At 46.6% G+C, this 24327-nt stretch overlaps 1 protein-coding gene across 1 annotated transcript in view; it reads right to left on the bottom strand.

Moving 5' to 3' along the window:
* Window positions 1–24327, bottom strand: part of scrib (scribble planar cell polarity protein) — a 322951-nt gene that overhangs the window by 178658 nt on the left and 119966 nt on the right. Inside the window, exons 14-15 of the mRNA XM_078230184.1 lie at window positions 23790–23909; window positions 10682–10738 (exon numbers count right to left, since the gene is read on the bottom strand). Of these exons, the coding sequence (XP_078086310.1) occupies window positions 10682–10738; window positions 23790–23909 (177 nt within the window). The remainder of the gene's footprint in view (window positions 1–10681; window positions 10739–23789; window positions 23910–24327) is intronic.

The following is a 24327-nucleotide window of genomic DNA, read 5'->3' as shown; positions in this document are numbered from 1 at the left end:
AACCAGAAAAACACCCTTTTACCCCCACTCTTTGCTTTCTGTTAGTTAACCAATCCTCTATCCATGCTAATACATTACCCGTAACACTGTGCACCTTTATCATAAGCAGCAGTCTTTGGTGCGGCACCTTGTCAAATGCCTTCAGGAAATCCAGATACACCACATCCACAGGTTCCCCATTGTCCACTGCACTTGTAATGTTCTCAAAGAATTCCACCAAATTAGTCAAACATGACCTTCCCTTCATGAACCCATGCTGCATCTTACCAATGGGACAATTTATATCCAGATGTCTCACTATTTCTTCCTTGATGATAGATTCAAGCATTTTCCCTACTACAGAAGTTAAGCTAACCGGCCTATAGTTACCCGCCTTTTGTCTACCTCCTTTTTTAAACAGTGGCGTCACATTTGCTGTTTTCCAATCTGCGGAAACCACCCCAGAGTCCAGCGAATTTTGATAAATTACCACGAGTGCATTTGCTATTTCTCCCGCCATCTCTTTTAGTACCCTGGGATGCATTCCATCAGGACCAGGAGACCTGTCTACCTTTAGCCCCATTAACTTGCCCAACACTACCTCTTTCGTGATAATAGTTTCTAGATTCTCACCTGCCATAGCCTTCCTGTCATCAATTTTTGGCATGTTATTTGTGTCTTCCACTGTGAAGACCGACACAAAATACGCAGATTTAGCCACTCTTTTTTGTTTTATACCTTTGCTATCTGTTTTTATATTCTGAGCTAGTTTACTCTCATAATCCATTTTACCTTTCTTTATTGCTTTTTTCATGGCTTTCTGCTGACCTTTAAAGATTTCCCAATCCTCTAGGTTTCCCACTAATCTTTGCCACTTTGTATGCATTTTCTTTCAATTTGATCCCTCCTTTATTTCCTTAGATATCCATGGCTGATTATCTCTTTTTCTACAGTCCTTCCTTATCACTGGTATATACTTTTGCTGAGCACTGTGAAAGATTCCTTTCAAAGTCCTCCACTGTTCCTCAATTGTCCCACCATAAAGGTTTTGCTCCAGTCTACCTTGGCGAACTCCTCCCTCATCCCATTGTAGTCTCCTTTGTTTAAGCACAAGACACTGGTATTGGATTTTACCTTCTCACACTCCATCTGTATTTTAAATTCAACCATACTGTGATCGCTTCTTCCGAGAGGATCCCTAACTGTAAGATCATTAATTATCCCCGTCTCATTACACAGGACCAGATCTAGGATAGTTTGCTCCCTTGTCGGTTCCATTACACACTGTTCAAGGAAGCTATCGCGGAAACATTCCATGAACTCCTCCTCAAGGCTGCCTTGACCGACCTGGTTTGACCAATTGAGATGTGGATTAAAATCCCCCATGATAATTGCTGTACCATTTTTACACGCGTCAGTTATTTTATGTTTATTTCTGGCCCCACCATGATGTCATTATTTGGTGGCCTATAGACTGCGCCCATCAGTGACTTTTTCTCCTATTTCTAATTTCCACCCAAATGGATTCAACCTTTTTCTCCATAGAACCTATACCATCTCTCACTACCGTCCTGATGTTATCCTTAAATATCAGAGCTACACCACCTCCCTTACCTTCCTGTCGGTCCCTCCGAACAGGCTGATACCCCTGGATATTTAACTCCCAGTCGTGACCAACCTGAAACCAAGTCTCTGTAATGGCCACCAAATCATACTCGTCCACAATGACTTGTGCTGTCAACTCATTTACTTTGTTTCAAATGCTACGAGCATTCAAATAAAGTGCCCTTGTGCTAGTTTTTCTACCTTCTTTTTGAATTCTAACAATCATCCCATGACATTTAAAGGTATTACCAGAAACTGACGTGGACGAGCTCTATAAAGACTGTGGCCACCAGAGTAGGTCAAGAATAGGAATCCTGTTGATAGGATTTATAGTTATTTGGAGAGTAATGAATTGATAGGTGATAGTCAGCATGGTTTTGTGGCAGGTAGGTCGTGCCTTACTAACCTTATTGAGTTTTTTGAGAAAGTGACCAAGGAGGTGGATGGGGGCAAGGCAGTGGACGTGGTATATATGGATTTTAGTAAGGCGTTTGATAAGGTTCACCATGGTAGGCTTCTGCAGAAAATGCAGATGTATGGGATTGGGGGTGATCTAGGAAATTGGATCAGGAATTGGCTAGCGGATAGGAAACAGAGGGTGGTGGTTGATAGTAAATATTCATCATGGAGTGCGGTTACAAGTGGTGTACCTCAGGGATCTGTTTTGGGGCCACTGCTGTTTGTAATATTTATTAATGATCTGGATGAGGGTATAGTTGGGTGGATTAGCAAATTTGCTGATGACACCAAAGTCGGTGGTGTGGTAGACAGTGATGAAGGGTGTCGTAGTTTGCAGGAAGACTTAGACAGGTTGCAAAGTTGGGCCGAGAGGTGGCGGATGGAGTTTAATGCGGAGAAGTGTGAGGTAATTCACTTTGGTAGGAATAACAGATGTGTTGAGTATAGGGCTAACGGGAGGACTTTGAATAGTGTGGAGGAGCAGAGGGATCTAGGTGTATGTGTGCATAGATCCCTGAAAGTTGGGAATCAAGTAGATAAGGTTGTTAAGAAGGCATATGGTGTCTTGGCGTTTATTGGTAGGGGGATTGAATTTAGGAGTCGTAGCGTTATGTTGCAACTGTACACAACTCTGGTGCGGCCGCACTTGGAGTACTGTGTGCAGTTCTGGTCCCCACATTACAGGAAGGATGTGGAGGCTTTGGAGAGGGTGCAGAGGAGGTTTACCAGGATGTTGCCTGGTATGGAGGGGAGATCCTATGAGGAGAGGCTGAGGGATTTGGGATTGTTTTCGCTGGAAAGGCGGCGGCTAAGAGGGGATCTTATTGAAACATATAAGATGATTAGAGGTTTAGATAGGGTGGATAGTGATAGCCTTTTTCCTCTGATGGAGAAATCCAGCACGAGGGGGCATGGCTTTAAATTGAGGGGGGGTAGTTATAGAACCGATGTCAGGGGTAGGTTCTTTACCCAGAGGGTGGTGAGGGATTGGAATGCCCTGCCAGCATCAGTAGTAAATGCGCCTAGTTTGGGGGCGTTTAAGAGATCCGTAGATAGGTTCATGGACGAAAAGAAATTGGTTTAGGTTGGAGGGTCACAGTTCTTTTTTTTTAACTGGTCGGTGCAACATCGTGGGCCGAAGGGCCTGTTCTGCGCTGTAATGTTCTATGTTCTATATGTTCTATGTTGTGAGTAACTCACCTCCTGACTCCTCAAAACCTGTCACTCTGGTCAGCAGTGTGATGGAACACTCCCCACTTGCCTGGATGGGTGCAGCTCCAACATTCAAGAAGCTCCACACCATCCAGGACAAAGCAGCCCCGCTTGATCAGCACCCCATCCACAAAACACCCACTCCCTCCACCACCAACGCACAATGACAGCCGTGTGTACTATCTACAAGATGCACTGCAGCAACTCACCAAGGCTCCTTAGGCAGCACCTTCCAAACCCATGACCACTTCCATCTAGAAGGACAAGAGCAGCAGATACCTGGGAACACCCCCACCTGGAGATTCCCCTCCGAATCACTCACTGTCCTGACTTGGAAATATATCGGCCGTTCCTTCACTGTCGCTGGGTCAAAATCCTGGAACCCCCTCCCCGCTGTCGGTCCCTCTCTCACAGCACTGTGGGTGTACCTACATCTCAGGGACTGCAGTAGTTCAAGAAGGCAGCTCACCAGCACCTTCTGAAGGGGCAATTAGGAATGGGCAATAAATACTGGCTTAGCCAGTGAGGCCCAGATCCTGAAATGATGAAATATAGGCAGTGTTGTCAAGGACTGGCGTCTTGGATTGAAGCAGCCAGTGACAGCCATGTGCTGTGAAAGTGATTTATAAAACGGTTAGTTGCTCGATTATCCCTCAGATTCTAGTGCTTCTCTATGGAGAATTCCACATGCCAGGTTTCTCCAGTCCACTCTGTCTCCGTCCCTTTATAATATTGCATCTCCACGCATCACTGAGTCTATTCTTGATCAGACCTGTGTATACAGTGCACGATCATAAAACTGGAACAAATGTGAACTGAGGAGGAGGGTGGTGATAAACTTCAAGAGAATATCGACAGGCAGAATAAAACCAAGCAGACATTTCTAAACGGTGTGAGAGGACAGAGGGACCGGAAGATATAGGTGCACAAATCATTGACAGAGGCAGAGAAATGTGGGGTTCTGGCCTCTATCCGCTGAGGTAGGTGAGGTCATGGAGAACCGGAATAAAACACTGCTTCAGCCTGAGTGGAATACTGTGTCCAGTTCTGGGCACCACACAGTAGGATGCACTGCACAATGATTGACAAGGATGCTTCCAGCAAGGAGTGACTTCAGTTATGTGGAAAGATTGGAGAAATTGGGACTATTTCTCTTGACGAGAAGGTTGAGAAGTGGTTCCATGGAGGTAATCAAAATTATGAGAAGCCTGGGCAGAGTAGATAAGGGGCAACTGATCCCATTGATGGAACAATTAAGAACTGGAGGGCACAGATTTATACAGTGATCGGAGTCATCGGTCAATACAGCACGGAAACAGGCCTTTCGGTCCAACTGGTCCCTGCCGACCCTGGTACCCGTCCAGCTAGTCCCAATTACTCACATTTGTCCCATGTTCCTCTAATCCTTTCCCACACTTGTACTTTCTCAGGACACTAAGGAAATTTGGCATGTCAGCTACGACTCTCACCAACTTTTACAGATGCACCATCGAAAGCATTCTTTCTGGGTGTATCACAGCTTGGTATGGCTCCTGCTCTGCCCAAGACCCCAAGGAACTACAAAAGGTCGTGAACAAAGCTTCTTCCCTGCTGCCATCAGACTTTTGAATGGACTTACCTTGCATTAAGTTGATCTTTCTCTACACCCTAGCTATGACTGTAACACTACATTCTGCACTCTCTCCTTTCCTTCTCTATGAACGGTATGCTTTGTCTGTATAGCGTGCAAGAAACAATACTTTTCACTGTATGTTAATACATGTGACAATAATAAATCAAATCAAAATTCATGTACTTATCCAAATGCTTTTTAAATGTTGCTATTGTGCCTGCCTCAACCACTTTCTTTGGCAGCTCATTCCATACACGCACCACCCTCTACACGTGAAGAAGTTGCCCTTCAGGTTCCTTTTAAATCTTTCCCCTCTCACCTTAAACCTCTGCCCTCTAGTTTTCAATTCCCCTTCCCTGGGAAAAAGACTATGTGCGTTCATCCTATCTATAGTAAGAAGACTCTGCACTCTTTCCAGTTTATCAATGTCTTTCCTATAACAGGGTGACCAAAACTGTACACAATACTCCAAGTGCGGCTTCGCCAACGAATTATACAACTGTAACATAATGTCCCAACTCCGATACTCAACGCCCTGACTGATGAAGGCCAGAGTGCTAAACGCCCTCTTCACCGCTTTGTCTACCTGTGACGCTGCTTTCAACAAACTGTGTACTTGTTCCTCAACACACTCCAGGGTGCTCCCATTCACTGTACAAGTCCTAGCCTGGTTTGACTTTCTAAAATGCAACACCACACCCTTATCTGTATTTGAATCCATTTACCAATCCTTGGCCCACTTCCCGAACTGATCAAGATCCCCCGATAATATTTGATAACCTCTTTGCTAGCAATGATACCTCCTAATTTAGTATCAACCACAAACATACGAACCATGCCTTGTACATTCACATCCACATCATTTATATTTATTGGTAGGGGGATTGAATTTAGGAGTCGTAGCGTTATGTTGCAACTGTACACAACTCTGGTGCGGCCGCACTTGGAGTACTGTGTGCAGTTCTGGTCCCCACATTACAGGAAGGATGTGGAGGCTTTGGAGAGGGTGCAGAGGAGGTTTACCAGGATGTTGCCTGGTATGGAGGGGAGATCCTATGAGGAGAGGCTGAGGGATTTGGGATTGTTTTCGCTGGAAAGGCGGCGGCTAAGAGGGGATCTTATTGAAACATATAAGATGATTAGAGGTTTAGATAGGGTGGATAGTGATAGCCTTTTTCCTCTGATGGAGAAATCCAGCACGAGGGGGCATGGCTTTAAATTGAGGGGGGGTAGTTATAGAACCGATGTCAGGGGTAGGTTCTTTACCCAGAGGGTGGTGAGGGATTGGAATGCCCTGCCAGCATCAGTAGTAAATGCGCCTAGTTTGGGGGCGTTTAAGAGATCCGTAGATAGGTTCATGGACGAAAAGAAATTGGTTTAGGTTGGAGGGTCACAGTTTTTTTTTAACTGGTCGGTGCAACATCGTGGGCCGAAGGGCCTGTTCTGCGCTGTAATGTTCTATGTTCTATGTTCTATATAAATAATGACTAACAAAGGTCCCAACACAGATTCGAGGCACAGCACTAGTCACAGGACTCCAGTCCGAGAAACAACCTTCAACCATCACCTTCTGCTTCCTACCATGAAGCCAATTTTAAATCCAGTTTGCTAGCTCTCCCTGGATCCCATGCGACCTAACCTTCCAAACTAGCCTGCCATGCGGGACCTTGTCAAAGCCTTGCTAAAGTCCATATAAACAACATCTAGTGCCCTACCCTCATCCATCCTCTTGGTTATCTCTACGAAAAACTCCAGACATTCATCAGACATGACTTCCCACGCACAAAGTCGTGCTAACTATCCCTCATCAGACGATGACTATCCGAATCTTGGCAGACTCTGTCCCTCAGAATCCCCTCCAGTAACTTACCTGCCACTGATGTCAGGCTCAGCGGCCTGTAGAACATAGAACATTACAGCGCAGTACAGGCCCTTTGGCCCTCGATGTTGCGCCAACCAGTGAAACCAATCTAAAGCCCATCTAACCTACACTATTCCAATATCATCCATATGTTTATCCAATAACCATTTGAATGCTCTTAATGTTGACGAGTCCACTACTGCTGCAGGCAGGACATTCCACGCCCTTACTACTCTCTGAGTAAAGAACCTACCTCTAACATCTGTCCTATATCTCTCACCCCTCAATTTAAAGCTTTGTCCCCTCGTGTTAGCCATCACCATCCGAGGAAAAAGGCTCTCCTCTGATCATCTTGTATGCCTCTATTAAATCACCTCTTTACCTTCTTCTCTCTAACGAAAACAACCTCAAGCCCCTCAGCCTTTCCTCATACGATTTTCCCACCATACCAGGTAACATCCTGGTAAATCTCCACTGCACCCTTTCCAACACTTCCACATCCTTCCTATAATGCGGCGACCAGAATTGTATGCAATACTCCAAGTGCGGCCGCACTAGAGTTTTGTACAGTTGCAACATGACCTCCTGGCTCCGAAACTCAATCCCTCTACCAATAAAAGCTAACACACCGTACGCCTTCTTAACAACCCTATCAACCTGGGTGCCAACTTTCAGGGATCTATGCACATGGACACCCAGATCCCTCTGTTCATCCACACTACCAAGTATCTTACCATTAGCCCAGTACTCTGTATTCCTGTTACTCCTTCCAAAGTGAATCACTTCGCACTTTTCCACATTAAACTCCATTTGCCACCTCTCAGCCCAGCTCTGCAGCTTATCTATGTCCCTCTGTAACCTGCCACTTCCCTCCGCACTGTCTACAACTCCACCGACTTTAGTGTCATCCACAAATTTACTAACCCATCCTTCTATGCCCTCATCCAGGTCATTAATAAAAATGACAAACAGCAGTGGCCCTAAAACAGATCCTTGCGGTACATCACTAGTAACTGAACTCCAAGATGAATATTTCCCATCAACCACCACCCTCTGTTTTCTTACAGCTAGCCAATTCCTGATCCAAACCACTAAATCACCCCCAATCCCACGTGTCCGTAGTTTCTGCAAACGCTTACCATGGGGAACCTTATCAAACGCTTTGCTGAAATCCATATACACCACATCAACCGCTTTACCCTCATCTACCTCTTTGGTCACCTTCTCAAAGAACTCAATAAGGTTTGTGAGGCACGACCTACCCTTCACAAAACCTTGCTGACTATCCCTAATCAAATTATTCCTTTCCAGGTGATTATAAATCCTATCTCTTATAATCCTTTCCAATACTTTGCCCACAACAGAAGTAAGGCTCACCGGTCTAAAATTACCAGGGTTGTCCCTACTCCCCTTTTTGAACAAGGAGACAACATTTGCTATCCTCCAGTCTTCTGGCACTGTTCCTGTAGACAATGATGACCCAAAGATCAAAGCCAAAGGCTCTGCAATCTCCTCTCTAGCCTCCCAGAGAATCCTAGGATAAATCCCATCCGGCCGAGGGGACTTATCGATTTTTACCCTTTCCAGAATTGCTAACACCTCCTCCTTATGAACCTCAATCCCATCCAGTCCAACAGCCTGCATCTCAGTACTCCCCTCGACACTGACCCTCTCCAGTGTGAATACTGACGAAAAATATTCATTTCGTGCCTCTCCTATCTCTTCAGACTCCACGCACAACTTCCCACTCCTGTCCTTGACTGGCCCTAATCTTACCCGAGTCATTCTTTTACTCCTGACATATCTATAGAAAGCTTTAGGGTTTTCCTTGATCCTACCTGCCAAAGACTTCTCATGTCCCCTCCTGGCTCTTCTTAACTCTTTCTTTAGGTCCTTCCTGGCTAACTTGTAACTCTCAAGCGCCCTAACTGAGCCTTCACGTCTCATCTTAACATAAGTCTCCTTCCTCCTCTTCACAAGAGATTCAACCTCCTTAGTAAACCACGGTTCCCTCACACGACTGCTTCCTCCCTGCCTGACAGGTACATATTTATCAAGGACGCGCAGTAGCTGTTCCTTGAACAAGTTCCACATTACAATTGTGCCCATCCCCTGCAGTTTCCTTCCCCAAGCTATGCCAGCTAAATCTCGCCTAATCGCATCATAATTTCCTTTCCCCCAGCTATAACTCTTGCCCTTTGGTATATACCTATCCTTTTCCATTGCTAAAGTAAACGTAATCGAATTGTGGTCACTGTCACCAAAGTGCTCACCTACCTCCAAATCTAACACCTGGCCTGGTTCATTACCCAGTACCAAATCCAATGTGGCCTCACCTCTTGTTGGTCTATCTACATACTGTGTCAGGAAGCCTTCCTGCACACACTGGACAAAAACCGACCCCTCTAAAGTACTCGAACTGTAATTCCCTGGTTTGTCTTTGCTGCCCTTCTTAAACAACGGAACAACATTTGCCACCCTCCAGTCTTCTGTAACGTCACCGGTGGGGAGAGATGAAGCAGATGTCTCTGAAAGGGTCTCTACAATTTCTTCCCTAGCCTCCCACAAGAGCCGAGGATGCGCTTGATCAGGCCCAAAGGTAGTAATCTCAGGATTGCTGCCTGTGCCATGTTCTATGTTCTATTAACTGAGTAAGTCCTGCCCTGGTTCAATCTACCAAAATGCATCACCTCGCATTTATCTAAATTAAACTCCATCTGCCATTCGTCAGCCCACTGGCCCAATTGATCAAGTCCCGTTGCAATTGGAGATAACTTTCTTCACTGTCCACTCTGCCACCAATCTTGGTGTCATCTGCAAACTTACTAACCATGCCTCCTATATTCTTATCCAAATCATTAATATAAATGATAAATAACAGTGGACCCAGCACTGATCCCTGAGGCACACCGCTGGTCACAGGCCTCCAGTTTGAAAAACAACTCTCTGCAACCACCCTCTCGCTTCTGTCAAGAAGCCAGTTTTATATCCATTTAGATACCTCACCCTGGATCCTGAGAGATTTAACCTGATGCAACAACCTACCATGCGGTAGGTCCCCTTAAAGATCAGCATGGGTGTGTGTGTGTGTAGAGACGCCGGAGATGGGTGAGGTTTTCAATGAATATTTCTCCTTGGTGTTTACTGAGGCACGCACACACACATGCAGGCAATGCACGCACACATGCAGGCACACGCACACATGCAGGCACACACGCGCACACACACACATGCAGGCACACACACGTGTGCACGCGCACAGACATGCAGGCACGCGCACACATGCAGGCACACATGTGCACGTGCACACACACATGCAGGCACACACGCGTGCACGCACATGCAGGCACACACACACATGCAGGCACACATGCGTGTGCGCGTGCACACACATGCAGGCACACGCACACATGCAGGCGCACACACACACACATGCAGGCACATACACGTACACACACATGCAGGCACACACACATGCAGGCACACACACGCCCACACACACACATGCAGGCACACGCGTGCACGCACACTTGCAGGCACACATGCAGGCACACACGCACACACACATGCAGGCACGCACACAACCAGTTCACCAAAGTCACAGCTGATAATCCACCCAAACCTCTGAGCTGCCATCCATTATTACTGTAAAGAATCCAACCCTCCCCCCCCAACCCAGCTCCCATGCATGCATTACACAGGACACACAGACACACACACACAGACACACACACACAGACACACACCCCCTCCCACACCCGAAGTCGCTATTGGGGCAGACCACAGAACCCCTTCCACACCCCCAGCCACCACGTCCTCAGTCAAAAGCAGCCACAGCTCACACTCGCCCAGAGTGAATACAGTACAGTCTGTAAACAGTGACAAGGCCCAGGTGATGAATCTTTGCTATGAAGCTAAATGTAAATCAAGTACTGTGCAGAAAAATGTCTCACCACTTTCTCCAGTTGCTCTTGCTCCCATAGTGACGATTCACGAACCATCTCAATTTCCTTAAAAGAGAGAATAAAAAGTAAGGAGCAGAGACATAGACAGATGGAGAGAGAGAAAAACACAGACAGAAAGAGATAGCAAAAGAGGAGAGACAGAAAGATGGAGAGAGAGAAAAAGAGAATATAAGATCATAAGAAGCAGGAGCAGGAGGCCAATCGGCCCCTCGAGCCTGCTGCACCATGCAATATGATCATGGCTGATCTAATTGCGGCCTTAACTCCATTTTTCTGCCTGCCCCCCATAACCCTCAACTCCCGTGTCAATTAACAATCGGTCTAACTCAGCCCCCACTGCGAGTGGGGGTAGAGAATTCCAAAGACAAACAACTCAGATTAAATTCCTCCTCATCTCAGTCTTAAATGGGAGACCTCAGATTTCTAAACTGTGGCCCCCCCCATTCTAACCTCCTTCAAGGGATGAAATATCCTTTCACCATCTATCCTACGGAGCCTCCTTAGAATATGATATACTTCAATAAGATTCACTCTAATTTTTCAAAATTCCACACAATTTAGGCCCAAATTTTACAACGTATACCAGGTGTGTTCTTACTAATTCCCAGCACCTACTTTAACATTCCATTCCCCTCGCATTAAAGGCCAATATTCCACTTGTCTTTTGAATCACTTGCTGTACCTGCATGCTGACCTTTTGTGATTCAGGACAGCCAGATCCCTCTGTAGCTCAGAGTTCTGCAATCTCTCTCCATTTAAATAATATGCTGTTTTTCTACTATTTGCACCAAAATGGACAACCTCACACTTTCCCACATTGTACTCCACCTGCCAAATATTTGCCCACTCACTGTCTATATTTATTTGGAGACAGTTCTGTCACTCAACAATTTCTCCTTTAACTTGTGTCATTCTTGTAACTAAAAGGTTATGGCATTGGGTACCAGCATGGGCCCCAGTTATTCCTGTCTTTCTGTGGGATGTGGAACATTCCTTGTTCCAGTCCTATTTAGGTCGTCTCCCACAACTCTCCCTCCGTTACATCAATGACTGCGTTGGTGATGCTTCATGTTCGCGTCATTTAAAAACATAGCCATTTTGTCTACATTTCCACCCGTCTCACCTTCACATGGTCCATCTCCAACACTTCCCTTCCTTCACCCCTCTGTTTCCATTCCCGTTGCTACTCACCACCGATATTCATTACAAACTCACTGACTCCGAAAGCTACCTCGACTCCAGTATCTCAGACCCCATTTCCTGTAAGGACTCCACCCATTCTCCCAGTTTCTCTGCCTCCGTCACATCTGTTCCCATGATGCCATCTTTGAAAACAACACTTCAAACATGTCTGCCTTTTTCCTCCACCAGGGCTTCTCTCCCCCCCTCCTCCCCACACTGTGATTGACAGGATGCTCAACTGTGTTCAGCACATTTCCCATCCCTCTGCCCTCCCCCTCCCTCCCAGAACCATGGCAGCGCCCCCTTGTCCTCACTTTTCACCCCACCACCCTCCGCATTCAAAGGATCATCCTCCCCCATATCCAGCACGATGCTATCACTCAACATATCTTCCCATCACTCCCCGTCAACATTCCACAGGGACCACTCCCTCCATGACAACCTGGTCCACTCCTCCATCATCCCAACTCCTCATCTCCTTCCCACAGCAACATCCCAAGCAATTGCAGAAGGTGCAACACCTGCCCCTTTACCCCCTTTCTGCTCACTGTCCAAGGACCCAAACATTCCTTGCAGGTGAAGTCGCTTGTCATTTCAACTCAGTATCTTGCTCTGATGTCCACATGTCCGTCCTTGGCCTGTTGTAATGCTCCAGTGCAGCCCAATGCAAACTGAAGGAACAACACCTCATGGAAACATAGAAGATAGGAGCAGGAGGAGGCCATTTGGCCCTTTGAGCCTGCTCCCCCATTCATCACGATCATGGCTGATCATCCAACTCAATAGCCTAATCCTGCTTTCTCCCCATAACCTTTGATCCCATTCGCCCCAAGTGCTATATCCAGCCCCCTCTTGAATACATTCAATGTTTTGGCATCAACTACTTCCTGTGGTAATGAATTCCACAGGCTCACCACTCTTTGGGTGAAGAAATGTCTCCTCATCTCCGTCCTAAATGGTCTACCCCGAATCCTCAGGCTGTGACCCCTGGTTCTGGACTCCCCCACCATCGGGAATATCCTTCCTGCATCTACCCTGTCTAGTCCTGTTAGAATTTTATAAGTCTCTATGAGATCCCCCCTCATTCATAGTCATAGAGTCATAATCATAAAGTCATAGAGGTTTAGAACATAGAACATAGAACATAGAACATTACAGCGCAGAACAGGCCCTTCGGCCCACGATGTTGCACCGACCAGTTAAAAAAAAAAACTGTGACCCTCCAACCTAAACCAATTTCTTTTCGTCCATGAACCTACCTACGGATCTCTTAAACGCCCCCAAACTAGGCGCATTTACTACTGATGCTGGCAGGGCATTCCAATCCCTCACCACCCTCTGGGTAAAGAACCTACCCCTGACATCGGTTCTATAACTACCCCCCCTCAATTTAAAGCCATGCCCCCTCGTGCTGGATTTCTCCATCAGAGGAAAAAGGCTATCACTATCCACCCTATCTAAACCTCTAATCATCTTATATGTTTCAATAAGATCCCCTCTTAGCCGCCGCCTTTCCAGCGAAAACAATCCCAAATCCCTCAGCCTCTCCTCATAGGATCTCCCCTCCATACCAGGCAACATCCTGGTAAACCTCCTCTGCACCCTCTCCAAAGCCTCCACATCCTTCCTGTAATGTGGGGACCAGAACTGCACACAGTACTCCAAGTGCGGCCGCACCAGAGTTGTGTACAGTTGCAACATAACGCTACGACTCCTAAATTCAATCCCCCTACCAATAAACGCCAAGACACCATATGCCTTCTTAACAACCTTATCTACTTGATTCCCAACTTTCAGGGATCTATGCACACATACACCTAGATCCCTCTGCTCCTCCACACTATTCAAAGTCCTCCCGTTAGCCCTATACTCAACACATCTGTTATTCCTACCAAAGTGAATTACCTCACACTTCTCCGCATTAAACTCCATCCGCCACCTCTCGGCCCAACTTTGCAACCTGTCTAAGTCTTCCTGCAAACTACGACACCCTTCCTCACTGTCTACCACACCACCGACTTTGGTGTCATCAGCAAATTTGCTAATCCACCCAACTATACCCTCATCCAGATCATTAATAAATATTACAAACAGCAGTGGCCCCAAAACAGATCCCTGAGGTACACCACTTGTAACCGCACTCCATGATGAATATTTACTATCAACCACCACCCTCTGTTTCCTATCCGCTAGCCAATTCCTGATCCAATTTCCTAGATCACCCCCAATCCCATACATCTGCATTTTCTGCAGAAGCCTACCATGGTGAACCTTATCAAACGCCTTACTAAAATCCATATATACCACGTCCACTGCCTTGCCCCCATCCACCTCCTTGGTCACTTTCTCAAAAAACTCAATAAGGTTAGTAAGGCACGACCTACCTGCCACAAAACCATGCTGACTATCACCTATCAATTCATTACTCTCCAAATAACTATAAATCCTATCCCTTATAATTTTTTCCAACATCTTGCCGACAACAGAAGTGAGACTCACCGGTCTATAATTCCCGGGGAAGTCTCTGTTCCCCTTCTTAAACAATGGGACAACATTCGCTAACCTCCAATCTTCTGGTACTATACCAGAGGCCAACGACGACCTGAAGATCAGAGCCAGAGGCTCTGCAATCACTTCTCTTGCCTCCCAGAGAATCCTTGGATAAATCCCATCCGGACCAGGGGATTTATCTATTTTCAGACCCTCCAGAATATCCTGCACATCCTCCTTATCAACTGTAATACTGTCTATTCTACTCCCTTGCAACCCAGTGTCCTCCTCAGCTATATTCATGTCCCCTTGCGTGAACACCGAAGAGAAATATTACATCATAGAAACAGACCCTTCGGCCCAATGTGTCCATGTCGCCTTTTTTTTTTAAACCCCTAAGCTAATCCCAATTGGCCCATATCCCTCTATACCCATCGTACCCATGTAACTATCTAAAAGCTTTTTAAAAAACAAAATTATACGCGCCTCTACTACTACCTCTGGCAGCTGGTTCCAGACATTCACCACCCTTTGTGTGAAAGAATTGCCCCTCTGGACACTTGTATCTCTCCCCTCTCACCTTAAACCTATGCCCTCTAGTTTTAGACTCACCTACCTTTGGGAAAAGATATTGACTATCTAGCTGATCTGTGCCCCTCATTATTTTATAGACCTCTATAAGGTCACCCCTCAGCCTCCAACGCTCCAGAGAAAAAAGTCCCAGTCTATCCAGCCTCTCCTTATAACTCAATCCATCAAGTCCCGGTAGCATCCGAGTAAATCTTTTCTGCACTCTTTCTAGTTTAATAATATCCTTTCTATAATAGGGTGACCAGAATTGCACACAGTATCCCAAGTGTGGCTTTATCAATGTCTTGTACAACTTCAAAAAGACGTCCCAATTCCTGTATTCAATGTTCTGACCGATGAAACCAAGCATGCCGAATGCCTTCTTCACCACTCTGTCCACCTGTGACTCCACTTTCAAGGAGTTACGAACATGTACCCCTAGATCTCTTTGTTCTGTAACTCTCCCCAACGCCCTACCATTAACTGAGTAACTCCTGCCCTGGTTCAATCTACCAAAATGCATCACCTCACGTTTATTTAAACTCCATCTGCCATTCATCAGCCCACTGGCCCAATTAGAACCATAGAAAATTACAGCTCAGAAACAGGCCTTTTGGCCCTTCTTGTCTGTGCCGAACCATTTTTTGTCTAGTCCCACTGACCTGCACTTGGACCATATCCCTCCACACCCCTCTCATCCACGAACCCGTCCAAGTTTTTCTTAAATGTTAAAAGTGACCCCGCATTTACCACTTTATCCGGCAGCTCATTCCACACTCCCACCACTCTCTGTGTGAAGAAGCCCCCCCTAATATTCCCTTTAAACTTGATCAAGATCCTGTTGCAATCGGAGATAACTTTCTTCGCTGTCCACTATGCCACCAATCTTGGTGTCATCTGCAAACTTACCAACCATGCCTCCTATATTCTTATCCAAATCATTAATATAAATGACAAATAACAGTGGACCCAGCACTGATCCCTGAGGCACACCGCTGGTCACAGGCCTCCAGTTTGAAAAACAACCCTAACCACCCTCTGGCTTCTGTCGTCAAGCCAGTTTTTTATCCATTTAGATACCTCACCCTGGATCCCGTGTGATTTAACCTTATGCAACAATCTAAACAAAGGCACAACATTTGCCACCCTCCAATCTTCAGGCACCTCACCCTTGACTATCGATGATTCAAGTATCTCGGCTAGTGGACCCGCAATTTCCTCCCTAGCCTCCCACAATGTCCTGGGATACACTTCATCGGGTCCCGAGAATTAATCTACCTTGATGCACTTTAAGACTTCCAGCCGCTCTTTCTCTGTAATATATATTGTGAATAGCTGGGGTCCCAGCACCGATCCCTGTGGCACCCCACTAGTTATTGCCTGCCAATTAAAAAAGCACCCATTAATTCCTACTCTTTGTTTCCTCTCTGCCAATCAGTTTTCTATCCATCTCAATACACTTCCTCCAATCCCATGCGCTTTAATCTTGCACGATAATCTCTTGTGTGGACTTTATCAAACACTTTCTGAAAGTCCAAATATACCACATCGACTGGTTCCCCCTTGTCAACTCCACTAGTTACATCTTCAAAGAATTCCAACAGATTTGTCAAGCCTGATTTCCCCTTCATAAATCCATGCTGACTCTGTCTGATCCTGCCACTGCTTTCTAAATGCTCCGCTGTAAAGTCCTTGATAATGGATTCGAGAATTTTCCCCACTACTGATGTTAAGCTTACTGGTCTATAATTCCCTGTTTTCTACTACTCTCCAATCTGCAGGGATTGTTCCAGAGTCTAGAGAATCCTGGAAGATGACCACCAATGCATCCACTATTTCTAGAGCCACTTTCTTAAGTACTCTGGGATGTAGATTATCAGGCCCTGGGGATTTATTCGCCTTCAATCCCATCAACTTTCCCAGCACCATTTCTCTACTAATATTGATCTCCCTCAGTTCTTCCCTCTCACTAAATCTTGCATTCTCCAACATTTCTAGTACCTGATTTGTTTCCTCTTTTGTGAAGACAGAACCAAAGTATGTATTCAGTTGCTCGGCCATTTCTTTGTCCTCTATTATACATTCCCCCGTTTCTGTCTGTAGGGGACCTATATTTGTCTTCACCAACCTCTTTCTCTTCACGTTTCTATGGAAACTCTTAATGTCAGTCTTTATGTTCCCTGCAAGCTTACTTTCGTACTGTATTTTCCCCTTCTTAATCAATCCCTTGGTCCTTCTTTGCTAAATTCTAAACTGCTCCCAATCCTCAGACCTATTATTTTTCTTGGCCAATCTGTGTGCTTCTTCCTTAGATCGGATTCTCTCTCTAATTTCCTTTGTAAGCCATGGATTGGCCCTCTTACCCATTTTGCTTTAATCTTCCGATTAGTCACGTTACACCCCTCAGGGTGACTGAGTTCAACAGCTTTAGATTGTGAACTTTCTCCTCCATCCCAGTGCAAATCCCCCTCCCCCACAGGGGCCATCTGTCCACTCGTTCTTCAGTTCTGCTTTCACTGAGCACTGATCTTTATTCCCCTATTAACACATTCTGCTACCTTAGCTTTATTCCACCACCAGCAACTTTTCCAGTCCTTTACACCGCCGTGAACATTCCCTCTGCCTCATGACCTACACTTCTTTGTTGCGATCTCTCGGAGCTCCCAGCAATCACTGAACTCATACTCTGTTCCAGCTCCTCCTTCACATCACATTTCTCCCTCTTGTGAACTCTATTGTCTCTCTCCGCAGATGCTGCCAGGCCTGCTGCGTTTTCTGTTTTTGTGTTGTTAATTTAGATTCGAAGTAGTTGAGGCTGTAGCACTGACCCGAGCAGCATTCTACTCGTTACAGTTTGCCAGTTTGGAAACGACCCATTTTGCACATCTTCTGATTTCCCTTTAGCTAACCAGCTGTTTAAATTTAAGTCATTTGCTGACACATAACGTGAATTTTGGTGAAAAGAGAGACATATCTGTGAAACATTTCATCTTACACTCATCAGGACAAATGCAAGAATACCAAATTTCAAACAATCATTACATGTGTGACACAAGGGTGCAAGTTGACTCTGATTGGCCAAGACAGTGCCATGGAGAAAGCAACTCAGCAAAGGTGCAAGGTTTGAATAGACTCCCATAGTTTACAGCGAATGAGTACCTGAGTATGAAACTTCCAGCACGCATACATGTTATGAGTTTAATGGATTATCTAAAATTTGTTGCAAATGGAGGTTCTTGTGAACAGGGGAATTTTAATTTTTAAATGGGAGGTGGGTGTTGATGGCTGGGCCAGCATTTATCGCTCTCCGGTCTGCACCGGGGTGCTGCCTTGCGGCATTCGAGTACAGCTGGAGTTTGGTGAAACAAAATCTCAAGGGGTAAATTTTAAGGCATAATTTCAATCTAAATTTCAAGCTAAAGTCTAGTTTGTTTAATTTAGCAATTAACTAAAAGTTGCTCTTTTGATTGGAGAAGTTTAGTTGCAGCTTTAAAACAGGAGTTTACAGACTCTCAGCGGAAGGTAGTTAGTTAGACAACTGGTTTAATCCGGTTTCCGAGGCCTGGAATAAAAGGAAGGCTCATTCTGTGCTGCCTTGTATTAGAGTACAGCTGGAGTTTGGTGAAACAGGAAGGAGGTATTCTGCCCCTTCTTTTCTCCGACTGGTGAGTATTCCTGCTCTTTAAAATAAAACTAAGCCCTAAGGGAGCATAAAAGGGAATGAAGGGCTTGAAGTAACTCTTACAGTACAGAGCACTGGAGGTCAGAGAGAGAAAGAGAGAGCGAGCGAGGGGGGTGGAATCTGGTGAGGAGCAGCAGGAGCACAGCAGTGGGAGCAGCCGAGTGAACTTTCACTCAATCCAGAGGTGGAACGCCTGAGGTGACGTCAGGATTTAAAAGTGACATGGGACAAGTAAAAGCTGCTGGTTGGCTGAGTATTTATACCTTTATCACTTATAGTTCTTTCTTTTGCAGTTAATGGTTTGTAAGGGTTATATTCTGTATTGACAAGGTCAAGGGAAGAAAGGCCCTAAAGTAATTGATATTTGATTTTAAGAGTCTCTTTAAGGTTTAATCCAAAGGGCTAAGTCATGGCAAGAGAGCGCAAAGTCGTGGTGTGTTCCTCCTGCTCTACGTGGGAAACTGACCACATTTCCAGCGCCCAGGACCAGCATGTGTGCAGGAAGTGTCTCCAGCTGCAGCTCCTGGAAGCCTGGGTTTCAGAGCTTGAGTGGCAGCTAGGGACACTTGGGGAGCATTTGTAAGGCAGAGAGTATCGTGGAGAAAGTGTACAGAGAGGTGGTTACACTGCAGGCTAAGCCTCCACAGGCAGATAGGGAATAGGTCAGAGATGGGGATGTTCGCCGATGATTGCACAATGTTCAGCACCATTCACCACTCCTCAGATACTGAAGCAGTCCATGTGGAAATGCAGCAAGATCTGGACAATATCCAGGCTCGGGCTGACAAGTGGCAAATAACATTCGCGCCACACAAATACCAGGCAATGACCATCACCAATAAGAGACACTCTAACCACCGCCCCTCGACATTCAATGGTGTCACCGTCACTGAATCCCCCACTGTCAACATCCTTGGGGTTACCATTGACCAGAAACTCAACTGGACTCACCACATAAACACAGTGGCTACAAGAGCAGGTCAGAGGCTGGGAATCCTGCAGTGAGTAACTCACCTCCTGACTCCCCAAAGCCTGTCCACCATCTACAAGGCACAAGTCAGCAGTGTGATGGAATACTCCCCACTTGCCTGGATGGGAGCAGCTCCAACAATACTCAAGAAACCTGACACCATCCAGGACAAAGCAGCCCCGCTTGATTGGCACCACATCTACAAACATTCAATCCCTCCACCACCGATGCTCAGCATCTACATTGTACCATCTACAAGATGCACTGCAGCAACTCACCAAGGCTCCTTAGGCAGCACCTTCCAAACCCACGACCGCTTCCATCTAGAAGGACAAGAGCAGCAGATACCTGGGAACACCCCCACCTGGAGATTCCCCTCCGAGTCACTCACTATCCTGACTTAAAAATATATCGGCCGTTCCTTCACTGTCACTGGGTCAAAATCCTGAAACTCCCTCCCTAACAGTACTGTGGGTCAACCCACAGAACATGGACTGCAGCGAGTTAAGAAGGCAGCTCACCACCACCTTCTCAAGGGCAACTAGGGATGGGCAATAAATGCTGGCCAGCCAGCGACGCACATGTCCCATGAATGAATTAAAAAAAGGTGACCACCAGGTAGAGTAAGAGTACTAGGCAGGCAGTGCAGGAAACCCTGTCCCCTGCAGAACCGATATAGAGTTGAGGGGAATGGCCTCTCAGGAAAGCAGTAACAGCCAAATGGAGAAGTGGAAAAATGGAAGTGAGACAGAAAGATGATAAAATGGATGAAAAGAAGAAACAGAATGAAATAAAATAAATGGGAATGGGGTGAAGGTGGAGGGGAGAGTTCACGCTCTGAAGTTGTTGAACTCAATGTTCAGTCCGGAAGGCTGTAAAGTGTCCAATGGGAAGATGAGGTGCTGTTTCTCCAGTTTGCGTTGGGGTTCGCTGGAACATTGCAAAAGGCCAGGGACAGACACGTGGACAGGAGAGCACGGTGCTGTGGGGAAGTGGCAAACGACAGGAAGGTCTGGGTCCTGCTTGTGGACAGATCGAAGGTGTTCAGCAAAGCAGTCACCCAGTCAGCGTTTGGTCTCTGCGATGGAGAGTGACCGCATTGGGAGCAGCGAATGCAACAGACCAGATTGAAGGAGGTGCCTGTGACGCACTGCTTCACCTGAAAGGGGTGTTTAGGGCCTGGGACGGTGAGCAGGGAGGAGGTAAAAGGGCAGGAGTTGCACCTTCTGTGATTGGATGGGAAGGTGCTGTGGGCAGGGGGTGAGGTGTTGGATGTGATGGAGGAGTGCACTAAGGTGTCCCAGAGGGAATGGTCCCTGCGGAATGCTGACAGGGGGAACGAGGGGAAGGTGTGTTGAGTGGTGGCATCATGCTGGCGTTGGCAGCAATGGCGGAGGGTGATCCTTTGAATGTGGAGGCTGGTGGGGTGAAAAGTGAGGACAAGGGGCACCCTCGATAAAAGCAAATGACTGCGGATGCTGGAATCTGAAACCAAAAGAGAAAATGCTGGAAAATCTCAGCGGGTCTGGCAGCATCTGTAAGGGGAGAAAAGAGCTGACGTTTCGAGTCCAGATGACCCTTTGTCAAAGTTGGGGGCCCTATCCTGCTTCTGGGAGGGAGGGGAGCTGGTGAGAGCAGTAGCCCGGGTGATGGATTGGACGCGGTTGAGAGCCCTGTCAACCACAGTGGGTGGAAAACCACGATTGAGGACAAGGGAGACATATCGACAGCGCTATTTTGGAAAGTGGCATCATCAGAACAGATGCGGCGGAAGCAAAAGAACTGAGAGAATGGGATGGAGTCCTTACAGGATGTGGGCTGTAGCCCAGATAGCTGTGGGAGTCAGTGGGCTTGTAATGGATACTCGTGGACAGTTTATTACCAGAAATGGAGACAGAGAGGTCAGGGAATGGAAGAGAAGTGTCAGAGATGGACCTGGATAGAGGGGTGGAAATTGGAAGCAAAATTAATAAATTTTTCCAGGTCCAGACAAGAGCATGAAGTGGCTCTGAGTTGTCAATGTACTGATAAAGAAGTGGGAGGGGGCCGGGGGAGGACTGGAACAGGAAAAACATAGAAACATAGAAAATAGGTGCAGGAGGAGGCCATTCGGCCCCTCGAGCCTGCTCCACCATTCAATATTATCATTGCTGATCATGCACTTTCAGTATCCCACTCCCACTTTCTCTCCAGACCCCCTTGATCCCTTTAGCCACAAGGGCCACATAGAATACTCCACATAACCCAGAAAGAGACAGGCATAACTGGGACCCATGCAGGTGCCCATAGCCACACCTTTTATGTTGGTAGAAGACTGTTTGAGTGACGGGAAGCCGGTGTCCAGTGGTGTACTGGGATCAGTACTGGGACCCTTATTGTTTGTTATAGACATAGACAAGATAGATGAAAATGTGGAAGGAATGATAAGCAAGTGTGCAGATGACACCAAGATTGGTCCGGTTGTTAGTAGTGAAGAGGATGGTTGTAGGTTACAGGGAAATATAGATGGGTTGGTCAGACGGGCAGAGCAGCAGCAGATGGTATTTAACCCTGATCACTGTGAGGTAATGCACTTTGCCTTCTCTGCTCAAGAGAAAACAAACCAAGCCTATCGAGTCTCTCCTTCTAGCTCAAATGCTCCATAAGACATAGAAGCAGAATTAGGCCACTCGGCCCATCGAATCTGCTCCGCCATTCAATCATGGCTGATATTTTTCTCTTCCCCATTCTGCTGCCTTTTCCCCATAACCCCTGATCCCCTTATTAATCAAGAACCCATCCAAGAACCCGTCCCAGGCAGCGTCCTGGTGAACCTCCTCTGTACCCCCTCTAGTGCTGTCAAAGAACAAAGAACAAAGAACAGTACAGCACAGGAAACAGGCCCTTCAGCCCTCCAAGCCTGTGCCGCTCATTGGTCCAACTAGACCATTCGTTTGTATCCCTCCATTCCCAGACTGCTCATGTGACTATCCAGGTAAGTCTTAAACGATGTCAGCGTGCCTGCCTCCACCACCCTACTTGGCAGCGCATTCCAGGCCCCCACCACCCTCTGTGTAAAAAACACGTCCCTCTGATATCTGAGTTATACCTCGCCCCTCTCACCTTGAGCCCATATCCTTCCTGTAGTGAGGTGACCAGAACTGCACATAGTACTCCAGCTGTGGCCTCACCAATGCTCTATACAACTCCAACATTACCCCTTGCTCTTATACTCTACGTCATGACTGATAAAAGCAAGTGTCCCATATGCTTTCCTAATTGTCCTATTTCTGTTAAAATTCTCACAGGGTAGGTTTCAGAAAGAATGTTCCCAATGGTGGGGGAGTCCAGAATTAGGGGTCATAGTTTGAGGATAAGGGGTAAACCTTTTGGAACTGAGGTGAAGAGATATTTCTTCACCCAGAGGGTGGTGAATGTGTGGAATTCACTGCCACGGAAAGCAGTTGAGGCCAAAATATTGTCTGATTTCAAGAAGAAATTAGATATAGCTCTTGGGGCTAAAGGGATCAAGGGATATGGGGGCAAGGGGGTATCAGGATATTGAATTTGATGATCAGCCGAATGGCCTCCTCCTGCTTCCAGTTTCTATGTTCTGCCACCTTCAGGGGTCTGTGAATAATTACCCCAAGATTCATCTGTTCCTCTGAGCTTCCTAATGTGCTGCCATTCATTAAATACTCCCTTGTCTTGTTGCTTCTTCCAAAGTTGCGCTGTAGAGGCTGGGTCATTAAGTGTGCTCACGGCTGAGATAGGCAGGTTTTTAATCAGTAAGGGAATCGAGGGTTATGGGGATAAGGCGGGAAAGTGGAGTTCAGGATTATCACATCAGATCAGTCATGACCTCATTCAATGGCAGAGCAGACTCGATGGGCCGAATGGCAGGCTTTTGCTTCTATATCTTATGGTCATTGTTTTCTCCATGACAACAACTTGCCAATCAGAGTTGCCTTGTTCATCAACCAGCGCTTTTCTCACATGGTGTATATTGTGGCGATTGTTTGAAATTTGACATTTTTCCTGTTGTCCTGATGAGTGCAGGATGAAAAACTTCAGCAACATTTCACTTTTCAACACCATTCAACTCCTGCACCAAGTGACCGAACAGAGAATTGTGCATTTTCACTTCTGCTGGAATGGAAAGGCCTCAAAGTGATCTGCTCTGGGCTTCACAAACCACTGGAACCCATTTGTCAATATCCTACCTTCTGCAAGATTTCCAGTTCCTCGGGGCTCATGTCCCGATCGATGGAGGAGATACTCTCCATACTGTTCTTTCGACCCAATCCAGCAGCAAAAGGGTTAACAATGATACCTGGTGAAGACTGAAAAAAAACAAGGAGGAGTTACAACGTAAAAGAGCAAACAGGGCGTCAGCTTCATCAGATAGACAGCACGGCCAACAGTCCGGCACTCGTCATGTACTACTCTACAGACAGTGCGGCACTCCCTCAGCACTGACCCTCTGACAGTGCGGCACTCCCTCAGTACTGACCCTCTGACAGTGCGACACTCCCTCAGTACTGACCCTCTGACAGTGCGGCGCTCCCTCAGTACTGACCCTCTGACAGTGCGGCACTCCCTCAGTACTGACCCTCTGACAGTGCGGCGCTCCCTCAGCACTGACCCTCTGACAGTGCGGCGCTCACTCAGTACTGACCCTCTGACAGTGCAGCACTCTCTCAGTACTGACCCTCTGACAGTGCAGCACTCCCTCAGTACTGACCCTCTGACAGTGCGGCG

The sequence above is a fragment of the Mustelus asterias genome, chromosome 2 (genome assembly GCF_964213995.1).
Source record: "Mustelus asterias chromosome 2, sMusAst1.hap1.1, whole genome shotgun sequence".
Lineage (NCBI taxonomy): Eukaryota > Metazoa > Chordata > Chondrichthyes > Carcharhiniformes > Triakidae > Mustelus > Mustelus asterias.
The sequence above is the reverse complement of the archived record's forward strand: the minus strand, read 5'-3'. Positions and strand labels throughout refer to the sequence as shown.